This window comes from Coregonus clupeaformis, unplaced genomic scaffold, assembly GCF_020615455.1.
Source record: "Coregonus clupeaformis isolate EN_2021a unplaced genomic scaffold, ASM2061545v1 scaf0058, whole genome shotgun sequence".
Taxonomy (NCBI): domain Eukaryota; kingdom Metazoa; phylum Chordata; class Actinopteri; order Salmoniformes; family Salmonidae; genus Coregonus; species Coregonus clupeaformis.
The window spans coordinates 849,903-873,463 of NW_025533513.1; the positions used below are offsets into that span (position 1 = coordinate 849,903).

The 23,561-nt window shown below is 42.8% G+C and overlaps 1 protein-coding gene across 2 annotated transcripts; it reads left to right on the forward strand.

Moving 5' to 3' along the window:
- Nucleotides 1-1,998: 1,998 nt before the first annotated feature.
- On the forward strand, nt 1,999-23,531 carry LOC121549540 (SCY1-like protein 2). Of its 2 annotated transcripts, XM_041861342.2 has the most exons (19): nt 1,999-2,149; nt 4,454-4,655; nt 4,903-5,060; nt 10,142-10,286; nt 11,407-11,556; nt 12,975-13,196; nt 13,533-13,649; nt 13,977-14,102; nt 14,369-14,545; nt 14,742-14,753; nt 14,953-15,075; nt 17,274-17,387; nt 17,572-17,704; nt 17,877-17,995; nt 18,125-18,225; nt 18,992-19,064; nt 19,243-19,332; nt 19,944-20,063; nt 20,369-23,531. In XM_041861342.2, exons 2-19 carry the CDS (start codon nt 4,479-4,481, stop codon nt 20,987-20,989), a joined length of 2,778 nt encoding a protein of 925 aa, XP_041717276.1. In that variant the 5' UTR covers nt 1,999-2,149; nt 4,454-4,478; the 3' UTR covers nt 20,990-23,531. The 2 variants fall into 2 exon arrangements, with proteins under 2 accessions (XP_041717276.1, XP_041717284.1); XM_041861350.2 differs by lacking the exon at nt 14,742-14,753.
- Nucleotides 23,532-23,561: the final 30 nt, after the last annotated feature.

Genomic DNA, 23,561 nt, shown 5'->3' on the forward strand with positions numbered 1-23,561 from the left:
AGAAAACATGACTTTAGACCACTCAGCAGCAGTCCAGCTCTTTTTTTCCTTAGCCCAGGTGAGACGCTTTCGCGCTGTTTCTTGGTCAACAGTGGCTTGACACGAGGTATGCGGCAGTTGAAACCCATGTCTTTCAAGCGTCTCTTGGTGGTGGATCTTGAAGCCCTGACTCCAGCAGCTGTCCACTCCTTGTGAATCTCCCCCACATTTTTGAATGGGTTTTTTTCACAATCTTGACTAGGGCGCGGTGATCCCTATCGCTTGTACACTTTTTCTGACCACAGTTTTTCCTTCCCTTTGCCTCTCTATTAATGTGTTTGGACACAGAGCTCTGAGAACAGCCAGCCTCTTCTGCAATAACCTTTTGTGTCTTTCCCTCCTTGTGCAATGTGTCGATGGTCGCCTTTTGGACAGCTGTCAAATCTGAAGTCTTCCCCATGTTTGTGTAGGCTTCAGAACTGGACTGAGAGACCATTTAAAGCCCTTTGCAGGTGTTTTGAGTTAATCAGCTGATTAGTTTGTGGCACCAGGTGTCTTCAAAATGTAACCCTTACACAATATTCTAATTTTGTGACACACAGAATTTTGGATTTTCATTTGTTGCCACTTCAAATCATCAAAATTAAATTAAATAAACATTTGAATGCATCAGTCTGTGTGCAATGAATAAATATAATGTACAAGTTACACCTTTTGAATGCAATTACTGAAATAAATCAAGTTTTTCAAAATATTCTAATTTACTGACTTTTACCTGTATATTTGTTTCCAACTAACAGGCATAGGATCTGGGAATTAATTCAAGGGTTGTTTTGGTATCAAGTAGCTAGTTTTCTCAGGTAGATTTTTATTTAGGTACTGTGAATAGAAGTTTAGACTGTAGATTAAGCTTGAAGAGAAATTGCTTTAGACAAATAAGCATTACACTATTTCTATACCTTAATTGAAATGTAACACTTTTATTGTGTTTTTAAGACAGTAATTTAGCAAAACACGTATTGTTTTGAATTTCGTCAATTGCATCTTATAACTGGTAAGGGAATAATGCTGGTAGCACTACTTTTATATTTGTACATTTTCTGTAGGGGACATTTCTGTTGAAATGGTATTTATCTACTGTAGTTATTTGTGGAACTGTTTCCCACACTTATCAATAACCTATTACATATCTGTTAATCACATAGTTGACACTAACTATTCTAATAATATTGACTTGTAATAGGCTTTGAGCGTATGCGTTTGTAAGTTGAATCATGAATTGGTAAATGAAGGTGCAATGTTTAACATGCAGCCAAGCGTCTTTACTTTTGTAGTTTATTGGTGGTCTTACAAATGGATGATTTGTCTCTAAGTGCCATATGTTTTTAGCTCAACTTGAAGGTTGAGTGAATTAACTTGTTGAAATGAGTGTAAATCATAGAATCCAGGGGTGTATTCATTAGTTGCACACCCTAGCAAAAAGTTGTGCAACTTAAACTTTTCGCAACGAAAATGAGTTTCTATAGGACAAATTTAAATAGGTCCCTCCCTGTTTGGTTCTTAGTGAATACACCCCAAGTTACTTGTTGTGAATGTTACATTGTTAATTAAGTTGTTGCATCATTGGTACTATGTTTTAAATTCAAGAGCATTTTCTGTTTACTGTGCATGTTGCTGCCTCCTTTGCGGTTTACATATCTTAGTCAACAGAATAGTATACATGACATGATCTGTAACGTTGCCTATTGAGGTTTTATGGTTAATGCATTGAATTGTTTTGAAATGCACTTTATGTTGACTACAGTACAATAAAATAATTTTATTGAACATCATTGGAAGTTCCAGTAGTCATTTGAGCAACCATTGGACGTATGGATGTGCATGAAATATACAATATTCAAACACTATACAGAACAGAAATGTGCTATACAGAAGGGTATAATAATGAGAAAAGTACTCTTAAATCAACACGCAGCGCACGACTTATCTGCTAGAGTAGCCGGAAGTGACGCTGACAGTAAGTGGCAAGCTAGCTTAGCAAAGAAGCCAAACAGAAATTTTGACTCTGGAAGAGATGGAGGCTGTGTACCACAGCAATCAGTGACAGCTGTTTTGCTATTTAACCGCGACTTGGAATCGTAAAACCACCTACATCGCCTTCGTGACACAGGTAAGCGTGATACAGTTGGTTTCAGACCCAGAAACACCACACGGCATTTCAACAAACATGTCAAAAGTTTCGTCCCCCTTTAACTAGTCTACTGCTACGCGATAGCTAACTAGCTAGCTAACTGGGTAGCCACATGAATAAAAACAATTTGGAAGTCGGGTGAGGCCCAAACCGGTTAAACAAACAGGACAGGTATTGGTTTAGCCAATACGGTAGCTAGCTAAATTATATGGTGTAGCAAGCTAGCTAACCATGTCACACAACCGTGTTCCTCCTTCAGCAATTGCTCAACTGGCCTCTGCAGACTCACTGGTATTGATAGCCTATCATAGGAGCCAGCTAACGTTTGCTAGCTGCTTGTGTTTGTTCAGCTTCAGCTACCCTACCAGAGTCACGTGTATTGTCTACTTAGCCTGCTACTCAGACGGTGAGGTGAGGAAGTGGAAAGTCACTGTTATTGTCTCTTTCACATTTCCAGTAGGAAATGCATCCAACCAATTGTAACAGCTTATTGATTCCACTTTTATAATAAAAAGGACCATATTGAAACGGAGAATGTTACATGTAGACTAACCTATGCAATATCCAGAGACCGAGAGAGATACACTTTGGCAATATCATATTCCAACGTTACATTGCATTTTGCTTAGGATCTAGCTAGGTCTCGCAGCTTGCAGACATACATTTTGGGCTAATTCATAAATTCATTGAGCGCTATTTCAATATCTGTCATCAATGTGAGAATCTCAATAGTACAGTGCTGGTTGAATACAATCGGTCAGCTCTTCTCGCCACTTGAATAAGGGCCAGCCATTTGTATGCCCAGTCATTCTTTTTACCTCACTTGCTCGCCTGCTTTTAAGGAGAGATTCTGGGAATTGAAATACTGTGTATTGAAATGACAGGACTGCATACAGGAATAATACTGTGTGATTCATTTCTCAGCAGACAGACCGAGACTTTGATACTTTTTAGGCAACATCAATCTTGATTAAGGAGGGGATTGAATGTCTCTGCTGTAACCAAGAAGCTTGATCTTGACATGTAGCCACTTAGCTAGCAAGTTAGAAAACCAAATGCATAGCTGGAGCCCTGAGCTGGATATAATTTGATTTCTTATAGTTTATATTTAACTTACAGTTAGTTATAAGCAGTGGCATAGCACCCCAACCCCCACCCCCTTAAACAAAATATATATTTTTGAACGTTTTTTTAAATCATACTGTCTGTATTTCAAAATACCTTGGTATATTTTGTTTGGCACTGAATTTTCAGTTCTTTGTTATGGCAACCGATGTGTGAATCATCAGTTTGTTTGTTCAACAATTTATGTCAGGATGGATTTGGCAGCAATGAGAGAGAGACAGAAAGTCAGACACACAGAGAGAGGAACACACTGATTAAGTAATGGGTTTTATGGACCGGTTGGTTTCCTCCCTGCTCAAGATTAAAGCCCTTTGCTTTGTCCATGTCAAGCAGTGTCCGCTGACTCAATTATGGCTGTTGGCAACTACATCAGCGCTAGGCCCAGGTGTTGAGGAGAGCAATGACATTATACCCTGCCTGCAGGAGACCGACTTGTACAGATACAGGCTTCAGACAGTAACTCAATGAAGTTTATAATTAAACATGGGATCAATGGCTTCCTCACTAGTCTGTTGTTTGGGGTGCAAACCCACATTTCCAGGCTGCGTCCCAAATGGCATCCTATTCCCTATATAGTGCACTACTTTTGTCCAGAGCCAATAGTGTACTAAATAGGAAATAGGGTGCCATTTGGGACGTAGACCCACTGCTTGATATGCTAATAGGATATTGTGTCTGAATGTGTTCATTCACTCTGATTCTATTGTTGCTGTGCCGGGGTTTGGATAGCGCTTGTCGGGATTTGTCAGACGCGAGTGCAGACAATGCATACTAATAATACAGAAATATTGACTCTGTTTCGGATCTGTCTCTCTCACTTCTAAGTCACTGTGATTTAGGAGATTTGTTGGGATTTGTTTGTTTGTGTGTGTGTGATCGCACATGCCCACTGTGTGTACTCTGTAGTACTGTGTAGGTGGATGTGCATATTGTGTGTGTGTGGCACACATCAGAGACCTCGACAGCTCTGTCTACAGCCATTACAGGACACTTTCATGTGTGATTTTGCTCTCTGTGGCAATCTGGCAGGTGCGTCAATGTGTGTTGCTAATAGACTAGTTTTTTTCCCATACGAAAGTTGTGTGTGTTTGCAGCCTCTATTTCAGTACACCATATAGTTGAACTCTCTGTGACCTCTTTCTCTCTCTTCACCCCCAGGGGTCAAAGGTCAGGCTGAGTCACCATGGAGTCCATGCTAAACAAGCTCAAGAGCACTGTCACCAAGGTGACGGCCGACATGACCAGCGCCGTCATGGGCAACCCGGTGACGCGGGAATTTGAGGTGGGCCGCCACATCGCCAGCGGCGGGCCCGGCATGTGCTGGAGGATCTACAACGGAACCAAGAAGTCGACCAAACAGGTGAGGCTGCCTGGGGGCTTCATGGACTGATAAATATAGGCCTGTTCTATACTTAACTTGCTTAACTAGAGCAGTGTCTCCCAACCCAGTCCTTGGGCTCCCATAGCCTGAGGACTTACACATGTTTGTTTTCCACAATTTGTTCAAAGGATGGATGGGACTCATTTTACCATCTCCAACTGACACAAACTGTCAGTGGTTGTCCTGATGCAGATGGTCATTCCTGTTTTATTCTTTGTTCTTCCAGGAGGTGGCTGTGTTTGTGTTTGAGAAGAAGATGGTGGATAAGTATCAGAAGTTTGACAAGGACCAGATCATTGACTCTCTGAAGAGAGGCGTGCAGCAGCTCACCAGACTGCGCCACCCTCGTCTGCTCACTGTCCAGCACCCGCTGGAGGAGTCGAGGTGGGTTAAGCTTACTGTATGCTTCCCAGTCGAAACAGTTTGCGCGTATATTCAGACTACGTTTTTGTTCATTTTGGTGTTTGGCAACGTTTGGCAGTTTTTTTTCCGTCAGTTCGAGCACATTCTTTTCTTTGTTGAGGCTTGTCCAAGTTCGGTAGCCGAAGTCTATGCCCTTTCGTCTGTAATTGGTCAACATTAGGGATTCTTCATTGAAGTGTTTGTTGTCATTCAACGACAGACCACTCGTTTTCATCAAAATTCTTTCACTTGAGAAATACTGTATCGAACATCTTGGTTAGATGTAAAATTGCGCGACTAAGACCGCCTCTGCAAAAACATACAAATTATAATTACAGACCTCTTGAGTTATCTTAGATGAATTCAGACTATTTTAAGGATGTGTACTAGTTGCTACGGTGTCTCAAGAGGGACAAACAGTATTATTGCTGCTTTTTTTCAAGTTTTTCAAGTGAGCACAGACGTTCACTTCGCCTAGCTGAGTTCTGCTAGGAGCCTTTACACACTGACACACACGCATAACACACACGCACACACAAACACACACACACGCAAGTCATGCATACACACTCTGAGGCATATATCTGTACCTGGGGCAAAAGTTCAGGATACCACCGGGTTGCTTCCCGAGGCTGTGAGTCTGTTACCGGGGGCTGATACTGTCATGGTTCATGTGGGGTCAAATGACATTATGAAGGGCAGCTCAGAACAGCTGAAGATGGATTTTAAAGAACTGATTGGGTCTCTACTTGACACCAACAAACGCCCCATAATATCTGGCCCTCTGCCCTCCCTAAATCGTGGCATTGAACGGTTCAGCAGACTTTTAGCCCTCCTTAACTGGCTACGGGACTATTGCAGCTCAGTGGGTGTAACATTTATTGACAATTTTGATACCTTATGGAAACAAAGCTTGTATAATAAGGAGGATGGGATCCACCCAAATATTTTGGGTTCCTGGATCCTTTCACAGCATTATAAGGCTGCGTTGAGTCAATGACTCAAGTCCAGCTCATTTAATCCCTACCATTGTGTCGCTGAGTTGTCATAATGATTCAGCAAATGTACATTATCCTAGGGGCGTTGGAAGACACAATGTAAATAACCTAATTTATGTCCATCTTACTGCCCGGAATGCCTCTGCTCATCCTACAGCTATTGTATGCAGTAATCATATGCCTATGAACCAGAGTAATACTGTTAGCACTGAGGTGGTGTGCCCTAGTAGGAAGTCCACTGTGTGCAGCTCACCCTGCACTAGTAAACATACTCTGGTTATTTTTATATCTGCTAAACTTCCCAGTAAAGCAAGACAAATAATCAAGCATCCCAGAAAAGTGTTAGAAATAGCCCACATTAACATATGTAGCTTAAGAAACAAGGTTCATGAAATCAATAATTTGCTAGTAACAGATGACATTCATATTCTGACAATCTCTGAAACTCACTTAGATAATACCTTTGATACAGTGGTAGCAATACAAGATTATAACATTTACAGAAAATACAGAAATGCCAATGGGGGCAGTGTTGCGGTCTATATTCAGAACCACATTCCTGTAAAGCTTAGAGAGGATCTCATGTTAAATACTGTTGAAGTAATATGGCTACAGGTTCACCTGCCTCACCTAAAGCCCATTCTGGTGGGAAGCTGCTATAGACCACCAAGTGCTAACAGTCAGTATCTGGATAACATGTGTGAAATGCTTGATAATATATGTGATATCAATAGAGAGGTATACTTTCTGGGTGATTTTTAAATATTGACTGGCTTTCATCGGGATGCCCATTCAAGAGAAAGCTTCAAACTGTAACTAGTGCCTGCAACCTGGTTCAGGTTATCAATCATCAGCCTACTAGGGTAGTTACAAACTGTACAGGAATGAAATCCTCAACATGTATTGATCATATCTTTACTAATGCTGCAGAAATTTGTTTGAAAGCAGTATCCAAATCCATCGGATGTAGTGATCACAATATAATAATAATAATATGCCATTTAGCAGACGCTTTTATCCAAAGCGACTTAGTCATGCGTGCATACATTTTTTTTTGTGTATGGCTGGTCCCGGTGAACGAACCCACTACCTTGGCGTTACAAGTGCCGTGCTCTACCAGCTGAGCTACAGAGGACATATCTAGGAAAACCAAAGTTCCAAAGGCTGGGCCTAATATTGTGTATAAGAGGTCATACAAGCAGTTCTGTAATGATTCCTATGTTGTTGATGTGAAGAATATTTGTTGGTCTGTGGTGTGTAATGACTAGGAACCAGACGCTGCTCTTGACACATTTATGAAATTGCTTATCCCAGTTACTAATAAGCATGCACCCATTTAAGAAAATGACTGTAAAAACGGTTAAATCCCTGTGGATTGATGAGGAATTGAAAAATTGTATGGTTGAGAAGGATTAGGCAAAAGATATGGCAAATAGGTCTGGCTGTACACACATGACTGATGATTTGGCTGAGAGAAATTGATGATAAAAAGGTTGTGGGGGCTGTTTTCTTAGACTTCAGTGACATTATCAATCATAGTCTGTTGCTGGAAAAACGTATGTGTTATGGCTTTACACCCCCTGCTATATTGTGGATAAAGTTACCTGTCTCACAGAACACAGAGGGTGTTCTTTAATGGAAGCCTCTCCAACAAAATCCAGGTAGAATCAGGAATTCCTCAGGGTAGCTGTTTAGGCCCCTTACTTTTTTCAATCTTTACTAACGACATGCCACTGGCTTTGAGTAAAGCCAGTGTGTCTATGTATGCGGATGACTCAACACTATACACGTCAGCTACCACAGCGACTGAAAGGACAGCAACACTTAACAAAGAGCTGCAGTTAGTTTCAGAATGGGTGGCAAGGAATAAGTTAGTCCTAAATATTTCAAAAACTAAAAGCATTGTATTTGGGACAAATCATTTACTTAAACCTCAACTGAATATTGTAATGAATAATGTGGAAATTGAGCAAGTTGAAGAGACTAAATTGCTTGGAGTAACCCTGGATTGTAAACTGCCATGGTCAAAACATATTGATACAACAGTAGCTAGGATGGGGAGAAGTCTGTCTATAATAAAGCGCTGCTCTGCATTCTTAACAGCACTATCAACAAGGCAGGTCCTACAGGCTCTAGTTTTGTCGCACCTGGACTACTGTTCTGTTGTGTGGTCAGGTGCCACAAAGAGGGACTTAAGAAAATTGCAATTGGCTCAGAACAGGGCAGCACGGCTGGCCCTTGGATGTACACAGAAGAGCTAACATTAATAATATCCATGTCAATCTCTCCTGGCTCAAAGTGGAGGAGAGATTGACTTCATCACTACTTGTATTTGTGAGAGGTATTGACATGTTGAATGAACCGAGCGGTCTGTTTGAACTACTGGCACACAGCTTGGACACCCATGCATACCCCACAAGACATGCCACCAGAGGTCAAGAACAGACTATGGGAGGCGCACAGTACTACATAGAACCATGACTACATGGAACTCTATTCCACATCAGGTAACTGATGCAAGCAGTAGAATCGGATACAAAAAAAAAAAAGATACAAATACACCTTATGGAACAGTGGGGACTGTGAAGAGACGCACAGATACATGCATACACACACACAATAACATACACACGTACACATGGCTTTTGTGTTATAGATATGTGGTAGTAGAGTAGAGGCCTGAGGGCACACACTTAATATGTTGTGAAATCTGTTATGAATGTATTGTAATATTTTTAAAATGTATAACTGCCTTAATTTTGCTGGACCCCAGGAAGAGTAGCTGCTGCCTTGGCAGCAGCTAATGGGGATCCATAATAAATACAAATACATGCAAAAAATGGATACGTACATACACACAACAGGTGACGCATAAACACATGCAGCAAGGTATGATCAAAAGCTTTGGGCCTAGCTCTACAGACTTGGCACTGAATAATACATACACCTGCCAGAGGAAGTGGAACGAGAGATACTCACTCAGTCTTTCTCTCTCTCTCTCACACACTACCTCTTTCAATTTCAATTCAAAGGGCTTTATTGGCATGGGAAACATGTTTACATTGCCAAAGTAAGTGAAATAGATAATAAACAGTAAACATTACACTCACAGAAGTTCCAAAAGAATGAAGACATGTTGTAATGATGTGCGAATAGTTAAATTAACATAAATATGGGGTGTATTTACGATGGTGTTTGTTCTTCACTGGTTGCCCTTTTCTTGTGGCAACAGGTCACGAATCTTGCTGCTGTGATTGCACACGGGTATTTCACCCAATAGATATGGGAGTTGATCCAAATTTTTTTTGGGGGAATTCTTTGTGGGTCTGTGTAATCAGGTGCGGGTCAGGTATTCTGCCACTCTCTGTTTACGGCCAAATAGCATTTTAGATGGCTTTGTTTTTTTTGTTAATTCTTTCCAATGTGTCAAGTAATTCTCTTTTTGATTTCTCATGATTTGGTTGGGTCTAATTGTGTTGTTGTTGTCCTGGGGCTGTGTGGGGTCTGTTTGTGTTTGTGAACAGAGCTCTAGGACCAGCTTGCTTAAGGGACTCTTCTCCCGGTTGATCTCTCTGTTGGTGATGGCTTTGTAATGGAAGGTTTGGGAATCGCTTCCTTTTAGGTGGTTGTAGAATTTAACGGCTCTTTTCTGGATTTTGATCATTAGCGGGTATCGGCCTAATTCTGCTCTGCATGCATTATTTGTTCTGTATGCAGTCTCAATTTGGTGTTTGTCCCATTTTGTGAATTCTTGGTTGGTGAGCAGACCTCACAACCATAAAGAGCAATGGGTTCTATAACTGATTCAAGTATTTTTAGCCAGATCCTAATTTCTCTCTCTCGCTCTCTCTCTCTCTCTCTCTCCCACTACATACCTACCTTCTTTTATTACTCACCTTCCTCTAGTTCACCATCATCCCCCCCCTCTCTCTCTTTCTTTATCTAACTGTTCCTCTTCTCTGTCATTCTTAACACACTCCTTCTTTCTTCATCTTTCTTTGTTTGTAATAATTGACACACTAATGTGAGCATTGAAGTTGAATTCTCTCTCCCTTCCTCCTTCAGGGACTGCCTGGCGTTCTGTACAGAGCCAGTGTTTGCCAGTCTGTCCAACGTGCTGGGCCAGTGGGACAACCTGCCCAGCCCCGTGCCCACAGACATCAAGGACTACAAGCTGTACGACGTGGAGACCAAGTATGGCCTGTTGCAGGTGAGACCCAATACACACGCAAGTGTGTAGATACACATTCACACACACGTCTTGTTGCTATGTGTATTGCTTGGCAGATGTTTCAAACCCAATTGGACTAACCACATGTTTATTAAGTTGGGTCCCAGGCATATTTTTTTTAGGATAATTGATTAGATTGTGCTCCCATGCCAAGTCACACAGCTACTTAAAAGGGCAATCTGTGATTGCTACTTCAATTTTTGGACTTTTAAATTAATTATATGTACCCATTGATTCTTGAAGAATATAACTTAATGCCTCATGAGCTTAGTTCAACTGTCGTACACCTTCAGAACCCAAAGCTTGTTTTACTAATTTGTTTGTAAACAATGTTATTGTAAACAAACACTAGCCTCAAAACATGGTTAAAACTATGTTGATTTCATGGATGGTCAGTTCTTGCATCCATAGCTCTGTCTAGGAATTTGGGAGTGGTAAAAAAATCAAGCTCCACCCTTCAGCTTTTTACAAAAACATTGGTATGAAAAAATGTATGCACTCACTAACTGTAAGTCGCTCTGGATAAGAGCGTCTGCTAAATGACTAAAATGTAAATGTAAAAATGTGGGGTTTCACTGTTTGAACTGCAGATTGCCCCTTTAAGGAGGAATGCTGTGAAATGTCACTGCTGCATAATTGATCTGGGTTGGAGAAAAAAAAACTGTCAAGTACAGCTTGAATTTGTGTGTTATGGTGTGAATGTTTTTCTTTGTAAGTGTTATAAAATGCCTGGAACAAGCGAGATGAGATGAAATAATTAGACTGTACTTTATTAATCCCCAAGGGGAAATGAGTTTGTCAGTAGTTAGTATCACAGATTGTCTTTCTGTTTCTCTTGTCACTGTTTTACCTCTCCTGTCTTTTATCTGCGTCATGCCTCTTTCTTCTCCTCTGACTACTCTCCTCTGACTACTCTCCTCTCTCTCTCTTCTCCCTCCCTCTCTCTCCCCCTCCTTCTTTTCCTCTCCTCTGACTACTCTCATCTCTCTCTTCTCCCTCCCTCTCTCTCCCCCTCCTTCTTTTCCTCTCCTCTGACTACTCTCATCTCTCTCTTCTCCCTCCCTCTCTCTCCCCCTCCTTCTTTCCCTCTCTCCCTCAGATCTCGGAGGGCTTGTCGTTCCTCCACAGCGGGGTGAAGATGGTCCATGGGAACTTGTGTCTGGAGAACGTCATCCTCAACAAGAGCGGAGCCTGGAAGATCATGGGCTTTGACTTCAGCATCTCCTCCACCAACCCCTCAGACGCCGAGGTGAGATGGTCAGCACAGTACAGAGAGAGGGAGAGTGTGTTGGTGTGTGTGTGTGTGTCTGTTGACCTCTGTAGTTGAGTGTGTGTGTGTGTGTGGCCTGTGAGCACCTGTATGTATCTCTTCCTCTGTGTGTGTGTGTGTACAGTTGAAGTCTGAAGTTTACATACACTTAGGTTGGAGTCATTAAAACTAGTTTTTCAACCACCACACATTTTTTGTTAACAAAATATAGTTTTGGCAAGTCGGTTAGGACATCTACTTTGTGCTTGACACAAGTAATTTTTCCAACAATTGTTTACAGACAGATTATTTCACTTATAATTAACTGTATCACAATTCCAGTGGGTCAGAAGTTTACATACACTAAGTTGACCTCAGACATTTTTTTGTAGACCTCCACAAGTCTGGTTCATCCTTGGGAGCAATTTCCAAACACCTGAAGGTACCATGTTCATCTGTACAAACAATAGTACGCAAGTATAAACGCCATGGGACCACAGCCATCATACCGCTCAGGAAGGAGACGAAGACAAAGATCGTACTTTTTGGAGAAATGTCCTCTGGTCTGATGAAACAAAAATAGAACTGTTTGGCCATAATGACCATCGTTATGTTTGGAGGAAAAAGGGGGTAGCTTGCAAGCCGAAGAACACCATCCCAACCGTGAAGCACGGGGGTGGCAGGATCATGCTGTGGGGGTGCTTTGCTGCAGGAGGGACTGGTGCACTTCACAAAATAGATGGCATCATGAGGAAGGAAAATTATGTGGATATATTGAAGCAACATCTCAATACATCAGTCAGGAAGTTAAAGCTTGGTCGCAAATGGGTCTTCCAAATGGACAATGACCCCAAGCATACTTCCAAAGTTGTGGCAAAATGGCTTAAGGACAACAAAGTCAAGGTATTGGAGTGGCCATCACAAATCCCTGACCTCAATCCTATAAAAAGTTTGTGGGCAGAACTGAAAAAGCGTGTGCGAGCAAGGAGGCCTACAAACCTGACTGAGTTACACCAGCTCTGTCAGGAGGAATGGGCCAAAATTCACCCAACTTATTGTGGGAAGCTTGTGGAAGGCTACCTGAAACCTTTGACCCAAGTTAAACAATTTAAAGGCAATGCTACCAAATACTAATTGAGTGTATGTAAACTTCTGACCCACTGGGAATGTGATGAAATAAATAAAATATGAAATAAATCATTCTCTACTATTTTTCTGACATTTCACATTCTTAAGATAAAGTGGTGATCCTAACTGACCTAAGACATGGAATTTTTACTAGGATTAAATGTCAGGAATTGTGAAAAACTGAGTTTAAATGTATTTGGCTAAGGTGTATGTAAACTTCATACTTCATCTGTATCTGTCCTTACATACCTGTCTCCACCCCCTTCCCCGTCCTTCCCTCTCTCCCCCAGCCCAAGTATTCCTGTAAGGAGTGGGAGCCCAACCTGCCTCCGCTCTGCCTGCCCAACCCAGAGTATCTGGCCCCCGAGTACATCCTGTCGGTGAGCTGCGACGCTGCCTCGGACATGTACTCGCTGGGCGTGGTGATGCACGCCGTCTTCAATGAGGGCAAGCCTGTGTTCCAGGTCAACAAGCACGACATCTTCAAGAGCTTCAGCCGACAGCTTGACCAGGTGAGGGGAGGGGGGGAGAGATAAAGGCTTGATGGCCAAAACATGTCGACGTGACTGCTGATCAAAATACAAATGAATCAAAATTAAAATGAAGTTGAGTGCTGGTCCTCTTCATAAAGTTAGATTTCTCTTGAGCGACAGCACCAAGGACTCATTCAGGCGACAGACCTTAGTTAGAATGTATCACGTCTTATTTAGCATTGTTGAGCGATATTAACACCATAGTTCACTGCAATATCTGTAATGCATCATTGATTCCATACCTTTTTAAATTAGTAGATCTCACCCGCTCTCTCTCTCTCTCCCCCCCCCTCCCCATCCCCTGTCTGTCCATAGCTCAGCAGACTGAGCCCCACCATGTTGAATAAGATTCCTGAGGAGGTGAGGGAGCACGTCAAGATGCTGCTGAGTGTCACGCCCAACGTCCGGCCTGACGCTGACCAGATGACCAAGGTCAGATCACCCCAGTATCACCACATATGATCTTAAGTCACTAATACATCAGGATACACTTTACTTTTCACATATATTAAAGCAGGATCACCAAGTCAGCTAGCTAACTTTGATAAATATTTAGAAATACCTTTAGATTTTCTGATTCATTTAATCAAGCTAAATTTGAATATGGGTTTTTGGTTGAATCAATCCATGCCCGTATCAAAATCTTCTTCCTAAAAGGTTATTTCAGAGCATTTAAGCAAGATGAACTCATTGATCCTGCTTTATGACATACCACCCAGTTCAGTTTAATAATCCCTTCTCTCCATCTGGGTGCTTCAGATCCCCTTCTTTGATGACGTGGGGGCAGTGACGCTGGCCTACTTTGATTCCCTCTTCCAGAGGGACAACCTGCAGAAGTCCCAGTTCTACAAAAACCTGCCCAAGGTCTTGCCCAAGCTACCCAAGGTTAGTGTTCACTGTGTGTGTTGCTCTTACAGTGCATTTTAGAGTGGCCTAGCAGTACATTCCTACAGTAGAATGCTTCATGCTCAGTGTACAGGTAGTTTGGAACGCGGTCTTCAATAATCCAGTCAAATTGGGATTTGCCATTTTTTGGTTGTCCACTTTATTCAACCGCAAATATGCGTTCAAAAGTGACCTAATAAAAATCATTCTGATTAAAGCCACTATTCCTAACCCCTTTGCGTCCTGTCTCTTCTTCTCGACCCCAGAGAGTGGTGGTTTACCGTATCCTCCCAGCCCTCACCTCAGAGTTCGTGAACCCAGACATGGTGCCGTTCGTCCTGCCCAACGTCCTGCTGATTGCAGAGGAGTGTACCAAGGACGAGTACGTCAGACTCATCCTGCCGGACCTCAGCCCTGTGTTCAAGCAGCAGGAGCCTATCCAGGTACACACACACACACACACACACACACACAGTGTATCCCCATACCCAGTTTTTAGGCCTACCTTCTATGTTTGCTTGATGTGTGTTACAGGGAGGGCATGGTTAGATAACAGACTAGAGGATGCTGTAAACTTTATCTGGTGACAGGGCTGTATGTATCATACTGTTTCTCTCTGTCTCCTTTCCATGCCTTCAGGCAAGCAATATGGTGAGTGGTCTTTGCTAAGCGTAGTTGCTAAGACATTGCTTGTGCGTCGCGCGCGTGCGTGTGACACCCTAATGCTTAAAAAAAGAGCTCACTTTATTCCTAGTTTCAATTCACTGGTAGTTACACATCTCTCTTTGTATCTGTCACTCTCCCATCATTAACCCTGGATGAACCGCGTTTAACCCTCTGTGTCTATCAGATCCTGCTGATCTTCCTGCAAAAGATGGACCTGCTGCTGACCAAGACCCCACCAGAGGACATTAAGAACAGCGTTCTGCCCATGGTCTACAGAGCCCTGGAGGCACCCTCCATCCAGATACAGGTACCACAGACAACCACATCATGATTGTACGACGTGTTTATTCCACCGGCAGAAAGAGAACTGCAATACAGTTGAAATGCAAATGAAATAAGGTTAGGTTTAGGATTGAGGTTAAGGTTAGGTTTAGTTTGAGTATGATTAAGGTAAGGGTACATTAGCATACTGTTGTCCGTTGCCATTCATTTTCTGCCGGTTAAATATACACTGGCTTGATTTAATGCATAATTTGTTGGCCGGGTACTGTGCATTGTAAAAGAGAGAGATCTCTATTTACCTATCCAAATAAGTCAGTGATGTAGTGAAGGAAGTAAAGGGAGGTCAATTGCGGCGTTAACGACTAACCACTGACCCCATATCCTGAACGTACACTACCGTTCAAAAGTTTGGGTTCACTTAGAAATGTCCTTGTTTTCAAAAGAAAAGCAATTTTTTGTCCATTCAAATAACATCAAATTGATCAGAAATACAGTGTAGACATTATTCATGTTGTAAATGGCTATTGTAGCTGGAAACGGCTGATTTTTTTTTTTTTAATGGAATATCTACATAGGCATACAGAGGTCCATTATCAGCAACCACCAGTCATGTGTTCCAATGGCACGTTGTGTTTGCTAATCCAAGTTTATCATTTTAAAAGGCTAAACCCTTTTGCAATTATGTTAGCACAGCTGAAAACTGTTGTGCTGATTTAAAGAAGCAATAAAACTGGCCTTCTTGAGACTAGTTGAGTATCTGGAGCATCAGCAATTGTGGGTTCGATTACAGGATCAAAATGCCCAGAAACAAATAACTTTCTTCTGAAACTCGTCAGTCTATTCTTGTTCTGAGAAATTAAGGCTATTCCATGAGAGAAATTGCCAAGAAACTGAAGATCTCGTACAACGCTGTGTACTACTCCCTTCACAGAACAGCGCAAACTGTCTCTAACCAGAATAAAAAGAGGAGTGGGAGGCCCCGGTGCACAACTGAGCAAGAGGACAAATACATGAGTGTCTAGTTTGAGAAACAGACGCCTCACAGGACCTCAACTGGCAGCTTCATTAAATAGTACCCGCAAAACACCAGTCTCAACATCAACAGTGAAGAGGTGACTCCGGGATGCTGACCATCTAGGCAGAGTTGCAAAGAAAAAGCCATATCTCAGACTGGCCAATAAAAACAAAATATTAAGATGGGCAAAAGAACACAGACACTGGACAGAGGAAGATTGGAAAAAAAGTGTCATGGACAGACAAATCGAAGTTTGAGGTGTTCGGATCACAAGAAGAACATTTGTGAGACGCAGACCAAATTTAAAAGATGCTGGAGGAGTGCTTGATGCCATCTGTCAAGCATGGTGGAGGCAATGTGATGGTCTGGTGGTGGTAAAGTGGGAGATTTGTACAGGGTAAAAGGGATCTTGAAGAAGGAAGGCTATCCATTTTGCAACGCCATGCCATACCCTGTGGACGGCGCTTGATTGGAGCCAAATTCTTCCTACAACAGGACAATGACCCAAACTATTTAGGGAAGAAGCAGTCAGCTGGTATTCTGTCTATAATGGAGTGGCCAGCACAGTCACCGGATCTCAACCCTATTGAGCTGTTGTGGGAGCAGCTTGACCGTATGGTACGTAAGAAGTGCCCATCAAGCCAATCCAATTTGTGAGAGGTGCTTCAGGAAGCATGGGTTGAAATCTCTTCAGATTACCTCAACAAATTGACAACTAGAATGACAAAGGTATGCAAGGCTGTAATTGCTGCAAATGGAGGATTTTTTGACAAAAGCAAAGTTTGAAGGACACAATTATTATTTATATTAAAAATCATTATTTCTAACCTTGTCAATGACTACATTTCCTATTCATTTTGCTATATTTCCTATTCAAACTCATTTAATGTATGTTTTCATGGAAAACAAGGACATTTCTATGTGACCCCAAACTTTTGAACGGTAGTGTATAACTAACCATTGAGAAGATAAGAAAAACCTGACCCTAGACCAGCGGTTAGCAGCAAATTCAACCAACTTTGTAAAGCTCACATGGGAACCTCCATAGAGATTCTATAATACGCCTGACCAAGACAGACAATATTTTGCCGTTGCTATGATCCCAATGTCCATTCGAGAGTTCTAGGCTATATGTGATTCTATGGAAACCGCTGCCATTAAGTCATCACCAATGCTGTGCCCTATATTTGTGTGCCCCCCCCCCCCAGGAGCTGTGTTTGAACATAATCCCCACGTTCGCCAACCTGATCGAGTATCCCTCCATGAAGAACGCACTCATCCCCCGCATCAAGTCTGCCTGTCTACAGACCACCTCACTTGCAGTCAGTCTCTCGCTCTCATTTGACTCTCTCTGTCTCTCTCTGTCTCTCTCTCTCTCTCTGTCGCTCTCTCCCTCTGTCTCTCTCTGTTGATCAAATGCACATGGTTGTTTTTGACTGACCATTGATTGCCAGTTAATTGTACAGAAATATTCTGATTGTGTGTATGTTTGACCTGTGTGTGTAGGTGAGGGTCAACTCCCTGGTGTGCCTGGGGAAGATTCTGGAGTACCTGGACAAGTGGTACGTCATTGACGAGATCCTGCCCTTCCTGCAACAGATACCCTCCAGAGAACCAGCCGTACTCATGGGGGTTCTAGGTAACGGAACATCTAGAACGTTTTAGAATCTAGATGATAGTCCTAGGGATAGTTCTAGGCTAACACTTAAAAACATGAACTATCCATTTAACAGTATTGATACATTTTCTGTTGATGTTTGTTGTGGCTCTGATCTATTGTGGAATGGTTGTATGATTGTTTCCACCCATAGGAATCTATAAGTGTACCTTCTCCCATAAGAAACTGGGCATCCCCAAAGAGCACCTAGCTGCCAAGAGTCTGCCTCACCTAGTCTCGCTCAGTATAGACAACAACCTCAACCTCAACCAGGTAGGTAGATATGCGCGCGCGCACACACACACACACACACACACACACACACACACACACACACACACACACACACACACACACACACACACAGAGGTTTTATTCAAACCCTCTCTCTGTGTGTTTCAGTTTAACTCCTTCATGGCTGTGATCAAAGACATGCTGACTCGTATGGAGGCAGAACACAAGACCAAACTGGAGCAGCTACACAGCATGCAGGAACAACAGAGGTATCAATCAAATCACTCTTTCCCTCCTGTCTTCCCCCTCATGTTTTAATGTCAGGTGCACAACTACAGTGAAATGCCTTTCTTGCAGCTCTAACCCCAACAAAGCAGTAATCAATAACAATGTAATACTCAAAATAACAAGGTAGAACAAACACACATGAGATATAAAAATAAGAAAAACACGATAAAGTAAGTAAGCATACTATATACAGGGTTAGTCAGTTCCAGTACCATATTTACAATGTGCAGGTATACTGGTTCAATAGAGGTATATATGTATAGGGGTAAGGTGACTAGGCATCAGGATATATGATAAACAGAGTAGTAGCAGCAGCGTATATGATGATTGTATGTGAGTGGGTGTGTGTAGAGTCAGTATAAATGTATGTGCATATTATGTGTGTGTGAGTAAATGATGGAGTGTGTGTTGGAGTATCAGTGTGTGTAGTGTGTAAGGCCCTGTGAGTGTGCATTGAGACAGTCCAACCTTTTTGTATTTTATTCTTATTTTTGCACTGTCAATGCACACTCACAGGGCCTTACACACGTTATAATGTTTTAGACTGTTCTGTTCTTTCTGTATTTACTATATCTTCCTACTTCTCCTTTTCTTAGTCAACAATGACTCAGGAAATACTGTCTGTGATGCAAATTAATGTTCAGAATCTGATTAGAAAGATGAGGGTTGAGTAATGTTTGATTCTGTTTGTGCGAGACAAATTCCCTTGAATGCAATAGTTTGAGCTATTCTGTCTGTCCTCCTCAGGAGTATGAATATCAATACCAGTCAGACGAACCACTCAGAAGAGACGAAGCGCACCCCCAGCCCTGGCAACCAGGTGAGAGGTCATTTCCTTGACAACAATGAGAGAGGCGATTGCCCAGATGAGGCAAAAACGTGTGCATGAAGGCTTGATGTATGTGATTTTCATATACTTGTAGGGCCAAATGTATAATACAAATGTATCTTGGCATGGGTTGGTGTTATGGCTTATTGAAACCGTTGTCTTTTTCCAGATTGATGATGTCTTTGGAGGGAGTTCTGGGAGTGCAGGGTTTAATGGGAAAGTGAACGGAAGCTATGCACCAGCTCCCCAACTCAACAGAGTACGTACTCAGCATCTTATTCAGTAGGCACAGACCGGAGCAAACGTATTGCAATGGAAGTCAGTTAACATTCCTATTAAATAAGCTTGGGTGGTGCATGTTCTGTTTGACTCTCTTTTTGTGATTGAATGTTACCAAACCCATCTTATCTATCCTAACCTTGTATAGCTGCTAGTGTATATTTCTGTTCTCTCTCTCCCTGTCCCTCTCTCTCTCTCTCTCTCCCTGTCTCTCTCTCTCCCCGTCTCTCTCTCTCTCCCCGTCTCTCTCTCTCTCCCCGTCTCTCTCTCTCCCCGTCTCTCTCTCTCTCCCCGTCTCTCTCTCTCTCCCGTCTCTCTCTCTCTCCCCGTCTCTCTCTCTCTCCCCGTCTCTCTCTCTCTCCCCGTCTCTCTCTCTCTCCCCGTCTCTCTCTCTCTCCCGTCTCTCTCTCTCCCCGTCTCTCTCTCTCTCTCTCTCCCCGTCTCTCTCTCTCTCTCTCTCCCCGTCTCTCTCTCTCTCTCTCTCCCCGTCTCTCTCTCTCTCTCTCTCTCCCCGTCTCTCTCTCTCTCTCCCCGTCTCTCTCTCTCTCCACGTCTCTCTCTCTCTCCCCGTCTCTATCTCTCTATCTATAGATGTCTCTGACTCTGGAGGAGAAGCAGCGGTTAGCCAAGGAGCAGGAACAGGCAGCCAAACTAAGAAACCAGCCAGCACTAGCCCCCCAGAGTATCAAACCAGCTACTCCTTCTACCCAGGTAGTAGACACATACATACACTTACATACATACATACATACATACATACATACATACATACATACATACATACATACATACATACATACATACATACATACTCGTGTGAAAATGTATAGTTTCTTACTTGGTAGGCATCCATGGTTACACTTTTTTAACTCCTCATATAGAACAGTCACAATTACATCTGCATCATTTATTAGTTTGATGTTTAGATCGATGTAATCTGCTTTTGTTTCCACTTCAAACCTGCCACCTATTTGTCATTGAGATGATAAGCTGATTTGACCTGATGTGTTTGGCAGGCCAAGGACCTGACTAGCAGCCTGCTGAACAATATGACACCCCTGGGCAGCCTGTCCCTCACCTCTCCCCCCAGACCAGGCATCGTCCAGGGCAGCACCATCTCCTCCTCAGCCTACCCCTCCACCACCCCCATGGGCTCTATGGTCAGCAACGGTTACAACCCAACCATGGGCTTCCAGACAGGGGGGATGGGCATGCGGCCCCCTGGCCCCGGCCTCTACGGAGGGATGGCCACCACCACCAGCACCCCTAACTTTGGTGCCCTGACCCAGAACCAAGGGTGCACCAAGACCCCTGACATGTCTGCCTTGGACTCCTTATTCACTTCCAACAAGCCCAAAGTCGGCCTCAACCAAATGGCTCCTCCCAAGCCCACCCCCGGGACCACCGCCACCCCCTGGCTTAATCAGTTTGGTTCGGCCCAGCCCAGTCAGACTGCCCCGATGCAGGGCGCACCATTAGCCATGGGAGGGGTGGCCAGTGGGTTCGGGATGCAGGCCAACCCTTTCTTCAGCCCGCAGAACTTCTCTCAGCCCACGGCCGCTCCCGGAATGAATGCTGGTGGTGGGCTCAGACATAGTGCGTCCGTCAACAACGACCTGAAAGACCTATTTGGCTGAAAACAACTTTCCCCACTTTTAATGACGACTGATGGAAGGGAAGTTGGACTTTTGAACTGCAAACAAGAAGAAAGAAAAATATACTTTTTGGACCGACTGTGAAAATGATGATGAATCCACTTGATATTTGTTGCTATTTGTATTTTAATCTGCTGTGGTTTGGGTTGCAGTGTAGTTCTTAAGCTCCCATCGGACTGGACACTGAAGACCCAGCTTTTCGATCTGCACGCGGATTCCAAACCTTCTTGACTGGAGAGAGAGGGAAAAGACTCATGTTGTGTGCTGCTCTCAGTAATGCTTGTGGGGGTTTCATATCGTTTCTTACCTGAGACACTGGGGTGAAAGGTTTATTCTAGAATACATATCTTCTCCATAATCCCTATTCTATGTGATGGGATGAACAGTGGCATAGAGAGCAGTCTTTCTCAATCCATTCCTTTTTAGCCCAGCACTAACACATCTGTTATTCATGCTGCACATCTCAACAGCCTGCTATATCATATCAATGTGGTTCCTGAGACATTCAACACTTCTCCAGAGTGGACTGCAAAAAAACAGTACCCAAAATGCCACTCTTGATTCGTTGAATCAGTTATTAGTGCCGGTCTAAATCTAAAATGTGTGGGTCCTTTTAGTGGGGTCCTGTTGTCGCTTTGAGGACGACAATCCAAAAGAGCGGTAGAATCGCCGGCTAAACCGCACGGCCGGAAAGGCCAAGTCTCCATGGAAACGGTCTCCGCAGTAACACCCCACTCCATTTTGGGATTTTTAGTACCTATGCTTTCTGTTCTCTGCCTCGAATGAGATTATGAATAAGGATTCGACAGTGATGTCATAAATGTCAAGATTCTTAAAGTATAAATTAATCCAAATAAAACTGGATGGAAGTGAAAATCAAATCTAAGTTTATTGGTTGCGTACACAGTTTAGCAGATGTTATAGCGGGTGCAGCGAAATGTTACTAGCGCTTCTGCGGTCTCTACATCTGACCTAAAGAAAGGGTATTTTCCGAGCAGAAATCCAATTCAACGAACAGTTTGAAAAGGGAGGGATTGCTGTCCACACAGAATTCTGTGCGTGAATACTGTGAGGGTGACCGTTACATATGGCTATCTTCTTAATTGAATGAAGTAACTCACCTGTATATGTACTGAATGGTTTGCTGTAAGTGAGTGATTGGTCAATATATATATACTGGGAATTGTGAATGAATGTGAAGGAGTATACGTAAATGGGTACATAATGAAATGTCAGTGCAATCATAATCCATTTAGTTTGTTTGCCCGGTGTCTGGTAACTTTAACCTTACGTGTCCCTGTCTTGTAATACCCCCTCTTTCCTTCCATCATGTTACTGACCTGACCAATGGGAGACCACAAACGATTTGTTTTATCCACTGACTGCACTGCTAAATCAGTGATTCTGTTGAAATGTAGTGAATTTAGTAATTAATGATTTTATTCCACGCATCAAACCAGGCTGCTTTCAACAAAGCAAGCAGACCATGTATTTTAAATTAATCGTTGGACATATCAAATGTACTATCAAATGAAGGTATATCAGTCCTTTATATATATATATGAGTTGAACACTTTTTCATTAAAGGGGACCTGTCCTGCATTGTTGATATATAAAGCTATTTAAAATGGGAGCTTAAAGGGGCCCTTTTATTGTTGTGCTCTTGTGATGATGAATGAGAGGCCTTAGAGGAGAGCTGTGTGCAATAATAATCCATGGGGGTGGAACTAAGTCTGGGGCTGCATCTCAATAGTAGAAAAGTAGCCTCCTTTCCTCATCCCCTTTGCTTATCTCCTTCCCTTCATCTGCACTGATCTGAAATCCCAGGATAGGTGAAAACCCTATGGGCCAAATGGGACAGGAGAGTGTCATCTCACCTATCCACCTGTTGCAGACTAGTGCAGGTGAAGGAAGGAGACGAGGAAAGGATGCCGTTGTAGACTTTTGAGACCAACCCCCTTGTGTGAATCCTCACTGAATGCTGTTTGCTGACTGGGGGACGTAGGTTTCGTTAGTTAACAGAACACATGCTAACTTATATTCACAGGCCTTTGTCGGATAGTAAAAAAAAGAAGCTTACTGTCCATGACTAGGTGAGCTGTCACTGAGTTGGCACAATGATAATGTCATTGGCTAGTGTATAACAAAAAAGGAGGGGCCTTCTGGGTTCTAAACCTCTTTCTATTGGACACAAGTGATGGAGGTCTGTCCTGTTTGGGCAAAGACCTCTTTGACGCCCATATTTCACGAAAGGTAGCCGCAATGTTCATGCGATTGTAACTATAATGACGGAAGCTTTTTGAGGGCGAGAACTGGATTACATTTCCTGCCATCGTGACTCGTGCGCTTGGACGCGAGGACAAAAAACGAAAGCCTATTCTTCTACAAGAGTTCTGATCCTTTGTATACTACTGCTGTCATATGTGTAGTGTGGCCTCTATGAACTTTGTATTGTGTGGTGTTTTCTGAGGTGGTTCAAAGAAAATCTGTACATATATATGAAAATACACAATCTAATATTCTCTATGATGTCTGTATTTGAGTCTGAACCAGA